At 44.0% G+C, this 14,041-nt stretch overlaps 1 protein-coding gene across 1 annotated transcript; it reads right to left on the bottom strand.

Annotated features, from left to right (window-relative positions):
- Positions 1 to 3,314: 3,314 nt before the first annotated feature.
- On the bottom strand, positions 3,315 to 6,967 carry LOC130391546 (cholesterol 25-hydroxylase-like protein). The gene is made up of 2 exons (XM_056601752.1): positions 6,500 to 6,967; positions 3,315 to 4,893 (listed from the first exon to the last, which is right to left on the bottom strand). The coding sequence occupies exons 1-2, from the start codon at positions 6,940 to 6,942 to the stop codon at positions 4,539 to 4,541; spliced, it is 798 nt and encodes a 265-aa protein (XP_056457727.1). The 5' UTR covers positions 6,943 to 6,967; the 3' UTR covers positions 3,315 to 4,538.
- Positions 6,968 to 14,041: the final 7,074 nt, after the last annotated feature.

Below are 14,041 nucleotides of genomic sequence, written 5' to 3'. Positions count from 1 at the left end.
TTACTTTATATTTGTATTGTATTTAATTGTTTAATCGAAACAATAAAACAATTTGCCCGCGAAACGGGCGATCGCGTCAAATGACAAATGTTTTGCCCGCGAAACGGGCGATCGCGTCAAATGACGTAGGAGGGTTCTTGAAACATAATACAGATAACGGATCGCTAGAAAACACTTGTTTTTACTTTATATTTGTATTGTATTGAATTGTTTAATCAAATTTAGCTAGTAAACTGATTGTTTTAAGCAGGTTTCATAGTCTAGAATGTTCAAGAACCTTCCTACGTGATTTGACGCGTCATTTGACGCGATCGCCCGTTTCGCGGGCAAATTGTTTTATTGTTTCGATTAAACAATTAAATACAATACAAATATAAAGTAAAAACAAGTGTTATCGCTATCTATCATAATACTGATAGCGATCCGCTATCTGTATTATGTTATTTCGTCGTTTGGAAACATGTTTTCTGCATCGCGTCGTCTGTTGCAGGGCAGGTTGTCAGGTTGTCAGGATGTAAACAAACGATGACGTAGGCCGGTACAATTTTCGCCCCCGGTACAATTTTAACGTGACAGCGCCCTTAGCATTCGCCTATACTGCCTATGCCGGGGGACGGCCCTGGCCGGTAAACAAACCCCGAGAAGCCCAATCCCTATGAGAGCTCCCCGCGCTACGGCATCCGGAGGGGCACAGAGCTGTTGGCCGTGATATTATATGTACAATTATATTATATTATATACTATTATATATAGAGCTCCGCGAATCGCAAACGGCAACAATCACTTTCTCCTCCATGCTGGACTTCACCCCGGACTGCACTGCATTGAGTTTGACGGTTTAAAGCTGATTGGCTGTTCAGTTGATACCAGGGACGCGGGAAGTGGGGGTGCTTAGGGTGCTGCAGCACTCCCCTGGCGGTCCCTGGGTGTAACTGCAAGTGAGAACGTTTTCTGAACAAATCAATACTTTTTTTTTCGTATAATTTTATCATACAACATGATTTTTCAGGAATTTATTGACACCCACCCTTTTTGTTATATTTATCATATTAGCATTTCATTTTATTTAGGACATTGTCTGTGTAGGCTGACGTAGGCTATGACACACAACGCAGAATAATGCTATGTGCGTGACGGGAAAATTCGAAAAGTGAAGCTTGTTACAAGTGCAATGTGTCACAGAAAATAAGTATTTTCCGATGTTTTTGGCCCACAGAAGGCAAAACTTTGCGATCAAAACACCAGCCGGACATCCAATTCCCTGCACTCCGTATGTGATCTGTCCATAGCTGAATATGGTACTATGCTGATTTTACTTAAGCATGTTGGTGTTAAACATCTGTTTAGTGTAGTGTTGAATGTTATCGTTTTGATTCTGGAATCCCGCACGTAAACTGGTTGGCAAAAAAAGAGCAAAGACGGACGGTTCACTTGACGGAGAAATCGTCACTTTCCTCATATCAGACAACTCGTAACTCTGGATGAAAATGAAGGCTCTCTTTTACTGTGACTTTCCTTTGTAAACCTTTAGAAATAACCTCCTGAATCCTTGTTATAATGCTGTGTAGCCTATAATCCCGGACCGCAACAGCTTGTCGGCATGTTGTTAGTGTGTGAAATTCAGCACAGTATCAGCCGAGTTGACTCTAATTTCCAAATTGTTTACTTGCTAACATTTGTGAATAACAGTGGCTAGTTGGCAGAGTTAGTCTTTTTACACACCAGAAGAGTTTATCAGAGCGGAGCCCTGAATGTGACGTCACCCGTCATCTCGTCTCTGTAAAAATTGGATGTTGCGCAGCATTCATTATGACGTCATTATATAGACTCTCTATCAGCACCCTCCATTCGGACTGACTTCCTGCGTCCCTGGTTGTCACACTGTTGAACACTGCTTGGCTGTCATGACGCAAAATTTGCGTCAAAGTTGAAATATTTCAACTCGAGCGAATTTGTCGCGGCACAAATCCTCGCGCTCGCACGGCGAAAGTTTGTGCACGGCGAAAGTTTGGCGCGACAAATCCAAACTTGTCGCCGGTTTTCTCTCGCGAAAAATTCGCCCGATACGCGTCTCTACGTTCACTTTGTATGGGATCTTGTCGCCCCGTCACGTTTGGTGTGAACGCACAATGCGCTTCTTCCTCGGCGGCGCCATGTTTGCTGCGTTCTGAACCAAAACAAAGCAGCGTGGTGTGTGTGACGTCATGACGCATTTGCCGCGACTAGAACCGATAAGCGGAATCGTTAAGCAGGCTTGCTTATGATTCCAAGGAATCGGTTGACTCTGCACCGGTTCTGAACAAGAACCGGTTCTCGATTCCCATCCCTAATTGGCATATACTGAACATAGCAGTCAGGCTACTGCTTCTTTGTTTTGAGCCAAAGGAAAAAAAAAAAGAAATTGCATTAATCGCGCGATAAAAAAATTAACGCCGTTAAAATTGGTTTTCGTTAACGCCGTTAATAACGCGTTTAACTGCCGGGGATCTGCTATCAGCCAGCGCCAGTTCGTCGTTACGTCTATACCCAGTTAGTATCGGTCCTACCAGCATTCTTGAACATCTGTTTCCTAGCCTGTCCCCGTGGTAACCATCTCTCCTCTTCTCTAGTTCTCCCCCTGCCACCAAACCCCTGTCTGCCTGACTACTACCCGCCTGTCATCGAGCCCTTGACTGTCTGACTGCCTGCCTGTTACCGGACCCCTGCCTGTCTGACTACCCGCCTGCCTACCAAATAAATCCCGTTTCCTTTACCCCGTCTCGGCCGCCCTGTGTTCAGCACTTGGGTCCACACGTTCTGTTCCATAACAAGGGCCCTGAAGGAGAATGATAAATACTAGAGCTGTCAAGCGATTAAAATATTTAATCGTGATTAATCGCATTAATGTCATAGTTAACTATGATTAATCGCGATTAATCACAAATTATTTTCTATGCTATATATCCCTTGATTTTTTTGTCCCATAATTCTTCTCATTTTAATTCTCTTAGCAACATGGTGAAGTGCATCGGCTTGCCTTGGGCAAATGATTTTTTATTGATAACAACATTGGCATATACTGATCAAAACAGGACGATACAAAAAAAAGAGCCATCAAACGACTGCTTTGAACAAATGTCATTTGAACATAGCAGTCAGGCTACTGCTTCTTTGTTTTGAGCCAAAGAAAAAAAAAAAATATATATATATATTTTTTTAAATAAAATAATTGCGTTAATCGTGCGATAAAAAAATTAACGCCGTTAAATTTGGTTTGCGTTAACGGCGTTAATAACGCGTTTAACTGACAGCTCTAATAAATACTGAACAGAAACATGAAGTTGAATGTGCTTTTGGTTTATTCTCAGGAATGTCAGGGGGTTGCTCAGGGCTCATGATTTCATTGTTTTAAACAGAAACATGTGTGGTGAGCACTGGTGGCTAACAGCAGCCTCATAAAGTGTCATTCATCATTCAGATCCGCTCCCCTATCTGAATGAATACATTTGGACAGTGGAAAGATACTCGTGAAAACTGAAATGCAGAAAAAAGAAATACATAAAGATCTGTGATTGAGGTGCGATTGTTCTCGTTAGCCTAGGATTTAAGTGACTCAAACTTAGGGCTTCCAATCCATATGAATTTAGACATAACTTCTGGAAATGCTTCATCGTGATCCACCATCTTTCATACTCGTACCTGCTTTTAAATGAGCAGTGTAACATACCTGAATAAAATAATTTAATTTCTTTAAAATAAATCTCATCTCATCTTCAATCGCTGATCCGGGTTGGGGTAGTGGGGGCAGGAGGGTCTCACCCTATCACTGAGGCCCCATCCACACAGAAATTATTATTTTATGAAAATGCATACGTCTTGTGCGATTGGGGCGAGCGTCGTTTTCAGTGGCCGAAAACACAATTCTCTGAAACCAGGTCCCAGGGTGGATTAGATCGATTTCTGCTCAATCTAAAAGGTTTAACAACTGCTTTCTCCTCCTCGACTGTATGTTTGTATACATTTCGCAGGCGCAGTTGGTGGAGAACCAGTGCCACAGAGTGGCCTTGAATATCTACTACAGCGTTTCTACAGCTAGGAGTGCTTGTGCCATGAGTCCGTCTTTACGGAGATATTGCTGAAACGCATCAAAGGATAGAGGAGGGGAAAATATCCTTTTTCGCCCGTGTGGACGACTCCTCCCGTTCCAGTCGAGTTTCCGGTAGCACTGAGTCTGACTGACTCAGCTGAGAACCGTGCAATAGCGTGCATTCCATGATGCATGGCTCTACCACAGAGACGTGTTGGTCGGATAGACTAGAACATTCTCTTTAAATTAAATATAAAATTTTATTCACAAAAAAATAACTATTTAAGATGATCCCATGAAATAATCATAATCATCTCCCTAATTTCATTCCCTTTTAAAAATAAAAGATCCATAGTAATTCATTCATTCATAGTTTTCCTCAGTAAAACGACTTCCCAACCAGCGCGGCTAAACCCCCGCGTCTCATTGGCCCCCCGTCCCGTCCGTCATCCCTGAGGCGCGGCCAACGCCGTCAGAGCTCCGTGCCCAGGAGGCGGTCCCAGATGGTGAAGTAGGGGGCGTAGTTGCCCTTCTGGAGGCTGTGGTGGAGCTGGTGGTGGGGGGCCCCCGCGCCCAGCCGGGGCAGCAGCCCCTGGAGGCCCCAGGGCAGCCGGTAGCCGCAGTGGTCCTCCACGGCCAGCCAGCTGTTGAGCAGGTGGAAGGCGGCCTCGCTGAGGGGGTGCAGCCCCAGGAGCCGGGCGGTGCCCAGCGCCAGCAGCAGCTGCGACAGCACCTCGGCCGCGCCGGCGTCCTGGGCGGCCAGGGCGATGGGGACGGGGTGGTGTCGGTGGTGGTGCAGGTGGACGTGGAGGAACAGCCATCGGAACCTGGGGAACCACACCCAACACCGTCAGTACAGGAGGAACCTCGACACCACCCTCAGTACAGTAGGAACCTCAACACCACCCTCAGTACAACCTAGACACCACCCTCAGTACAGTAGGAACCTCAACACCACCCTCAGTACAGTAGGAACCTCAACACCACCCTCAGTACAGTAGGAACCTCAACACCACCCTCAGTACAGTAGGAACCTCAACACCACCTTCAGTACAGTAGGAACCTCAACACCACCCTCAGTACAGTAGGAACCTCAACCCCACCCTCAGTACAGTAGGAACCTCAACACCACCTTCAGTACAGTAGGAACCTCAACACCACCCTCAGTACAGTAGGAACCTCAACACCACCCTCAGTACAGTAGGAACCTCAACACCACCCTCAGTACAGTAGGAACCTCAACACCACCCTCAGTACAGTAGGAACCTCAACACCACCCTCAGTACAGTAGGAACCTCAACACCACCCTCAGTACAGTAGGAACCTCAACACCACCCTTAGTACAACCTAGACACCACCCTCAGTACAGTAGGAACCTCAACACCACCCTCAGTACAGTAGGAACCTCAACACCACCCTCAGTACAGTAGGAACCTCAACACCACCCTCAGTACAACCTCAACACCACCCTCAGTACAGTAGGAACCTCAACACCACCCTCAGTACAGTAGGAACCTCAACACCACCTCCAATACACTCAGAACCTACACCTCCAATACACTAAGAACCTCCACCTCCAATCCACTCAGAGCCTCAACAACACCTTTAAAATATGTATTAAAAAATATAAATACAACTCACTGAATAAAAAAATATAAATACAACTCAGTGAATATCTCAGTGACAACAACAGTGAGCTCGCCAGCCCTTTATGTGTTATGTGCTACATAATGCATTCATTCAGTTTGGGAAAGCCCCCTAGTTACTACATATTCTCCATTCAGAGGTTCTGTCTAATGCATTCTCAATGCCCACTGAGCCATCCAAGTGGCTCACAGACTGCTATGAAGAGACTGTGAACTGTGAAGTGAGTCGATTGATGGAGGCTACTTGTTTTTTTTACAGTGGAGCTTTTTCCCACTCACTATAAACATTTAATGGTTAAAGTCGTGGATCATGCCTCATATAACTTATCCTCATGTCTGAGTTTATTTCATGACCAATCGGTGAAATTAACAGGCTACAGAAACCTTCTTTTATTCTCTGGGATCCTGGGTTAGAATCATTCAGAAACAACTGGATGATGCAAAAGACTCATGACTACTTGCTGTCTTTGTTGTACACGGGGAATGGGTTTACTCTTAGTGTTTGACACTTGGTTCTATGAACATCCTTACTGTACTGACAGCGATATATTGTTGTTTCTATTTCTTCTGATAAATGTACTTATGTAAGTCGGTTTGGATAAATGAGTCTGATAAATGCCCTCAATGTAAATTAAATATTTGCATTGGAATCACGTCTTAAAGATAGCCTACTATGTCGATTCTGACCAAGTATCCAACCGGTACAAAATGACAGCATTATTCTAGCATTATTAATATTATCACAGCGTTAAGTTTCGCCACCGGTGGGCTAGGCGCGTGGCCTCACCTGTGCATAGCCCAGTGCCACGCAAAGAAGAGCAGATCGAACAGCAGCACGCAGAGCACCACGTGGACGCAGAGCTGCAAGCAGGTGGGCGCGAGGAGCGGGAACCGGGGGCTCGTGAGGGACTGCAGCACCGCGGTGAACGGCACGATCACCGCCGCGTAGTTCACGAGTATCCTCTTGAGGGTCATACTCCAATTGCGCAGCACGCGCTTTCCCGAAGTGCTCTCGGAGATCTGGTACGAATGCACGCGGGGACACACGCACGCGAGCACGTCGAGCAGAAAGAAAGGCGCGCAGAGAACAAGGTGGATGATGAGAGCGCTGAGCCCGGGCGTCAGCGGGGAGGTGAGGACGTCCCGATGTCCCAGCATGGCGTCCCAAATCGGCTGGAGGGCGCCCTGGACCGCCTCGAGCCCAACATCCTCCTCCTCGTGGGACTGCATCCTTTGGAAACGGAGACAAGCGCTGTTCCACCCAGAGTGTTCTGAGTTCTGAGTTTCTAAAAGTGATCGAGCGCGCTACTTCCCACCCCGGGTTTTGGAGGAGGATCATTAAATAGGACGAGGTGTGACGCCGCCAGTGATGCTCTGGACAGGGGACAGGGGTTTTCAAAGTGTGAAAGAGTGAGCCCCCCCCTCAGAGAAGAAAATTCAGCTGAGCCCCCCCCCCCCCCCCCATCTCTGATCATAATTTTAAAACATTTGAAACATATCTTTGAAACGTATTTTTTAAACATTACAACATCTTTGTGCGTTTTTAAACACATTTCTTAACACAATTTAACAACTTTATCTAAGCATGTTTTAGCTTAACCTTTTTTAAATACATTTGAACATCTTAATCTGTGTAAACTGCCAGTTTACAGATTCATTCAGGGTCCCCGACTCTGAATTTTCAGAGTCTAATCAGATCTGCTTTTTTCAGTCCAGAGATTCGACTATTCGGCGGGGTTTGTTTACCGGCGTTGCTATGGTGACCTCAATTATTATAAGCAACTGAAAACGATGCCGGTTTGAAACTAAAACTGTGATTCTGAAAAAAGTATAAATGCTATCAAAAATCCGTTAGTTAGATAGTATTGAAGATACAAGTGTGTACATTTTTTTAATGGTTTGAACGATCGTAAACGGTTGAAAAATGAATGAGTTACGATGTCTAGAAGTAGGTGTATCAGAATGGGCTGACGTCTTCAATGAAAACAGCTGTAAACGAAGCGGTACGAAACTAAAACTGTGATTCTGAAGAAATTTTAAATGATATCGAAATTCTGTTTAGATATTATTGAAGATACAAGTGTGTAGATTTGATAAATGGTTTGCACGAAGATAAACGGTTGAAAATTGATTTAGTTATGTAATGTTACTTCTACAGTTGAAGTACGATTGATGATTTGAATCATCGTCTTTCAGGGTTTTTTCGGGTTTATTTTTTTTCTCACGTCGCGCCCCCCCTGAAGAACAGTTTGTCCGTCAGCGGTCCGGCTGGGGTGTGCGGCTCCATCTCAACTTCACCATCATCACGAGTTCTTACCTCTGGAAGAAAGTGATCGAACTTTTTAGACACATCATCCAATAAACGATATTTATTTGTTTTGGTAGATTTGTGTGTTTTTTTTGCGCACTTGCGCAGTAGGCCTAATTCCCTTCAAAAGGGTTAGGGTTAGGTGTGTAAGTGAGTGAAAGAGTGAAAGATAACAAAGTTATAGATAATAGCCGGTGTGAAGTGTAATCCTATGGCTCCGGGAGGTATTTCCACTGTTTCCCATAACATAAGCAGTTTCCCAGAAATCACTCAAAGTCTCTCCGCTGAATGAGTCATTGTTAACCCTTGAAGGAGACACCAGGATCAACCCATGAGTCGCTGGGCAGTGGGAGAACCGAGAGGAGAACAGGAGAGAGAACAGGGGAGAGAACAGGAGAGAGAACAGGAGAGAGAACAGGAGAGAGAACAGGAGAGAGACAGGGGAGAGACAGGGGAGAGAACAGGAGAGAGAAAAGGAGAGAGGGGGAGTTTCCTCCACCCTGGGTCCTTGTTTCGGTTTCTCCCACACTGTCTGATTTAACCCTCATAGGGTGTTCGTGTTTTTGTTACACAGGAGGTGCTGCTGGGTCTGGTGGACCCATTGCCTTTTAATTCAACATACTCAAGCTTTTTTTTTTAAATACCCACCAGATGGTTACTTCATCCCAATTGCAAGTAATATAAACAACACATATGTTCAATTTGTTCACTTTACCTTTGTTAAATCACATTTATGAATAGAGGTGACACTCGTTTTTGTTTCTTTTTGTATTAAAATGCAACTAAATAAGGAAATGCCTCATAAAACAGGCATAACTGGGAAATAATCAACATCATTAGAAATTGAAACATACTCAATAACATCTGTCTGAACAACGCATTAAAGCCTTTGAACACGGCCATTATACGTATATCAGATTATACCACACATGAGGGGCAGAGTCTCACTGTGTGTGTATTGCATATGTATTTTTTGCACTGGTTGCATGTATATTGTGTTTTTCTGTCCATCATGGGTCCACACACTTCACAGCGTTTCTTTTTGGCTGACGGGCTGGTCCTACATCTGGCTGCTTGCGGGTTGTTCCTGGGGCTGGCTGCTTGCGGGTTGTTCCTGGGGCTGGCTGCTTGCGGGTTGTTCCTGGGGCTGGCTGCTTGCGGGTTGTTCCTGGGGCTGGCTGCTTGCGGGTTGGTCCTGGGGCTGGCTGCTTGCGGGTTGTTCCTGGGCCTGGCTGCTCGCGGGTTGGTCCTGGGGTTGGCTGCTCGCGGGTTGGTCCAGGGGCTGGCTGCTTGCGGGTTGGTCCTTGGGCTGGCTGCTTGCGGGTTGGTCCTGGGGCTGGCTTCTCGCGGGTTGGTCCTGGGTTTGGCTGCTCGCGGGCTGGTCCTGGCTGCTCACGGGATGGTCCTGGGGCTGGCTGCTTGCGGGCTGGTCCTGCCTGCTCACGGGATGGTCCTGGGGCTTGCTGCTCGCAGGCTTGTCCTGGCTGCTGAAGGGCTAGTATGGAGTTAGATTCATGCCAAAACCCCTCACACACGTAAAACGTGTTTTGCTCACGCAAAACGTGTTTTGCTCACGCATAACGATTCACACGCACACAAAACGTGTTTTACTCACGCAAAATGATTCACACACACGCTCAGTGTGGTTTGCAAATGCAAAACATCATTCACAAACTAAAGCATTTTGCTTCAGAAACAAATACAGTATGTTTTACACAAAGTACAAAAAAAAATCCTTCAAGTACACAAAACAATTCTACAAGTACGGAACACGAAAGCTGCGCGTGGATCGGAATGCATTTGCGCACGGATCAGATTGCATTTGTGTGAGGAACAGCAAGGCGGAAAATTAGTGCCAAAAGTCACGTGACAAATAAATGTCCTGTTATTCACACTACACAACAGCAGGTGGCGGTGTTGAGTCAGTTTAAGGACGCCAGGACGATCTTTTTTCTCCCCAAAATCTTTATTTGATGCCGGCCAAACGTGTGTGGATTCAACTCCATACTATGCGACTTGCCGCCCCTTTGTCACGGAATCGTACGACACGGAGAAAAGCTAGTTTGGGAGATTAAATTGAACAAAATGAGCGGCCAACAGGTGAGTCCAATGGAAGTGTCGCCACTCTGTTTTGGAATCAAATAAAGATTTTGGGGAGAAAAAAGATCGTCCTGGCGTCCTTAAACTGACTCAACACCGCCACCTGCTGTTGTGTAGTGTGAATAACAGGACATTTATTTGTCACGTGACTTTTGGCACTAATTTTCCGCCTTGCTGTTCCTCACACAAATGCAATCCGATCCGTGCGCAAATGCATTCCGATCCACGCGCAGCTTTCGTGTTCCGTACTTGTAGAATTGTTTTGTGTACTTGAAGGATTTTTTTTTGTACTTTGTGTAAAACATACTGCATTTGTTTCTGAAGCAAAATGCTTTAGTTTGTGAATGATGTTTTGCATTTGCAAACCACACTGAGCGTGTGTGTGAATCATTTTGCGTGAGTAAAACACGTTTTGTGTGCGTGTGAATCGTTATGCGTGAGCAAAACACGTTTTGCGTGTGTGAGGGGTTTTGGCATGAATCTAACTCCATAGGCTAGTCCTGAGGCTCTTTTACGTTTCGGAGCTGGCTGATGCTCATCCTCCTCTTCAAACTCGGTGTCAGACTCTGAAATGTTATCCTCACTTTCCGAAACTATTTCCTCTGCATCACCATCAAAACTCTGTGTCCCTTCAAATATCAACTGTAAGGCAGTCTGAACAGAGAATCGCTTTGCCATCTTGATCAGTTGTGGTATGGAACCACGCTGACAGAGCTTTTTTATAGTGTCAGGTCCCCAAGCTTGATAGTGTTGGGTGCTCCAATTTTGCAACCTTGTGCGGGAACAGTGGGTGCACACTGTGGGTGCTCACACCAAGGGCCAATTCACCTGCTTTACTCTTTCCCCCTCTCTCTTTCCCCCCCTCTCTCTCTCACACACACACACACACACACACACACACACACACACACACACACACACACACACACACACACACACACACACACACACACACACACACACACACAGAGGAAGAAGGGAAAATTAGGGTGAACAGAACCTGTGATTTCCACACTTAACCCATTTAGGCCTAAAGCGCCTGGAAAAAATGCCTGTAAAACCTATAGGCGATTTCAGAAAAGCCCCCAAAACCTGAAGTTTTTCTAGAAATTCAGCAATTGTGTCAACGCCTACTAAATAACTGATTTCTCAGCCCCTGTAACAGATAGGAACACAATTCAAAAAGTATTTGAGAGCTGACACCTGTGGCTTTCATGGGAAATTTGAGTTTTTATTTACAAATATTTACAATATTTACATACAGGTAGAAAAGTAAATAAAAAAGTAAAAAAAATATGTAAAAGTGCAGGAACAGCACAAAACAGTAAAAAAAATAAAGTATAATAAAGTGAAATAAGTATATAAGAAAATAATAAAGTATATAATAACAAACATGGGAAGGGGAACAGACTGGGACTAAAACTGTAAACAGTCTGCGTTTTAAATTACATGCACTTGTGTGTGATGACTACTGAATAAAAGTATTATGCATAATACAAATACAATTGCATTCCATCCTAAGAAGTAGCGTAATTAAAAGATACAGGCTATAATTTGAGAATGTATAGTAGCCTAGGCCTTATTGTTCTGGAGATCGCAGTTAGGTGTGAAATTCCAAAGAAGCTCTATTCTTTGGAAGAGCCTTGAACATCCTGCATACGGGCCCGTCGTTGCCTTGTTACGCCACTGGTGACATTCCAGAGAAGCTTATCTGGTTTTACGGGTGCTTTACGCATCTCCGGGACAGTAATACATCTCTTACATATAAACTGTCGTAATTTCTTATTACAGCATCATCACAATCAATAAGTATTACTATTGATAAGTATAAGTGACATTCCAGAGAAGCTTATCTGGTTTTACGCACCCGGGTGCTTTACGCATCTCCGGGACAGTAATACATCTCTTACATATAAACTGTAGTAATTACTTATTACAGCATCATCCCAATCAATAAGTATTACTATTGTCCTTGCCTCCAGCTGGCCGCAAATCTGTCCCGGGACATATTTCTGGCGAATTGCGTCCGAAAGAGATTCTTACTCTGTCGCCAGTAATCTCTTCGCACCGGCAACACAAGCAGCCCCATTCCATACTTCTTCTTCCTCGTCGTCATTCACGAACATGTGCCTTAACCATAATTCCCGGTCAATCGCACTTTGAAAAAGCCTTCTGTTGAACCAATTAAAAAAAACATGGGTAATGGTTCACATCTATATTACATAACTTGAGCCAATGACAAATATATAGCCTGCCTCAAACAATATTTCCTATGTTCATAAAAACAAAATAATACAACTTGGCACCAAGTATAATTCTATTCTTTGAATGAAGTTAATACATTTAAATCGTATGTTAAATCCTAAACAAAAAAATATTGATTCACTCCAACAATTGTTTCTCATTTAAACATGAACATTTTTAAACATAACATATTTTTGTATACATCATCATCATCATTTTTCCCCGCTTCGACATCACATCGCGACATCAGTCAGGGTAAGGTGCTTTGTCAAAGACACCTCGATACTCTGTTTGGTGAAGCCGGGGATCGAACCCACAACCTTCAGGTTACCAGCCAACCCGCTCTACCACCTGAGCTACTGCCGCTAAATGGCTACTATTTAGACCTACTCCAGACCTCCCTCCAGACACAGACAGACTGTCCTAGCTCACAGAACCAGTGAGTCATCGTCACTCTGGTCAAGGCTAGTGCTTTCACCTCAAAAAGTCGCCAAAAGTCACCAATAGCAGCTGAAAAAGAAGCTAGATTTGTCGCTTGTCGCTGTTTTGAAAAAAAGTCGCCAAAGGGGTCTGAAAAGTAGCTAAATATAGCGACAAAATCGCTAAGTTGGCAACACTGCGGTTTGGTCCAGTAGTCGTAAGCGTCTTTGTATTTAATGCGCATGCGCAGGCTTGTACGTAACCTTGAAATTGTACATTTGTCTGAACAAATATTTCTAAATTGAGCTCCTAATCAAAAATAACAGTGTTTTAGGAAAAAAAATATATATATATATTTGGATTGAATGACAAAATTATTAATCAGTTGAATACACAACCTTAAAATTTTACATTTGTCAAAATGGATATTTCTTAATTGAGCTCCTAATTAAAAATATCTATATTTCACAGTATTTTGAAATAAAAAAAAGTTATTTTAAAAATAAAACAAAAAATGTTTATTTGAATTGAATTACAAAATAATAATCAGATGAAGTACGGCTTAAAACCCTTTTTCCAGTGCGGTTCGTATTCGTCATCAAAGTACTCGGCCTCATCAACATCTTCGAAGCCGAGAAACTCCTCGAAATCGCTACCGTCAGAAAAGTCTTCAGTCTCAAATTCCGCCATACTTGCTTGAAGAAATTTCTGAACTAAACTCACGAGGAACAAGTTGACACCTATATGTGTCTATTTTGATGCATTTCATTGGCCCAGAGGCCGACACTTTGGGCAAAAACCCCCCTTATACAGAAAAACGACGCAAACGCTTTCCCGTCCTTAAAGGTAGAATGACGCAACAGCGCTCCCGGCTTTAAAGGTAGAACAGCGGCAATGCTTTCCCGGCTAGCTCCGGGTCCACTGGACCCGAACACCCTGTGTGTAATATAAATGTGATGGGGGGGGTATACAGGGGGGGGGTCATTGAAAATGTTTTCTGATTCATGTTCCTCACAGAAAATGAGCCAAAGCCAATGAATCTTAGTTCAAAAAAATAATTATTTGTATCACTTTTATAAAGCTAAAAACTGAAAACGGGTCCCACAGACCCGAACACCTTATAAGGGTTAAAGGCCTAGTTGCAGGTTGACTATCGGTTAACTGCAACTTCCAGTTAACCTGCAACTAGGCCTTTAAAGGCAGTGTTGCAGGTTAAATGGAAGATTAATGGGTACATAATGCACTCAAAAGATGTAT

The sequence above is a fragment of the Gadus chalcogrammus genome, chromosome 11 (genome assembly GCF_026213295.1).
Source record: "Gadus chalcogrammus isolate NIFS_2021 chromosome 11, NIFS_Gcha_1.0, whole genome shotgun sequence".
NCBI lineage: Eukaryota > Metazoa > Chordata > Actinopteri > Gadiformes > Gadidae > Gadus > Gadus chalcogrammus.
Note: the sequence above shows the minus strand (reverse complement) of the source record. Positions and strands in the feature narration are given on the sequence as shown.

Excerpts from the sequence above, each read along its gene's own strand:
- LOC130391546 (XM_056601752.1), bottom strand. The coding sequence starts at position 6,942 with ATGCAGTCCCACGAGGAGGAGGATGTTGGGCTCGAGGCGGTCCAGGGC. Across the intron at positions 4,894-6,499 it reads TGGCACTGGGCTATGCACAG|GTTCCGATGGCTGTTCCTCC; the intron begins GTGAGGCCACGC and ends GTGGTTCCCCAG.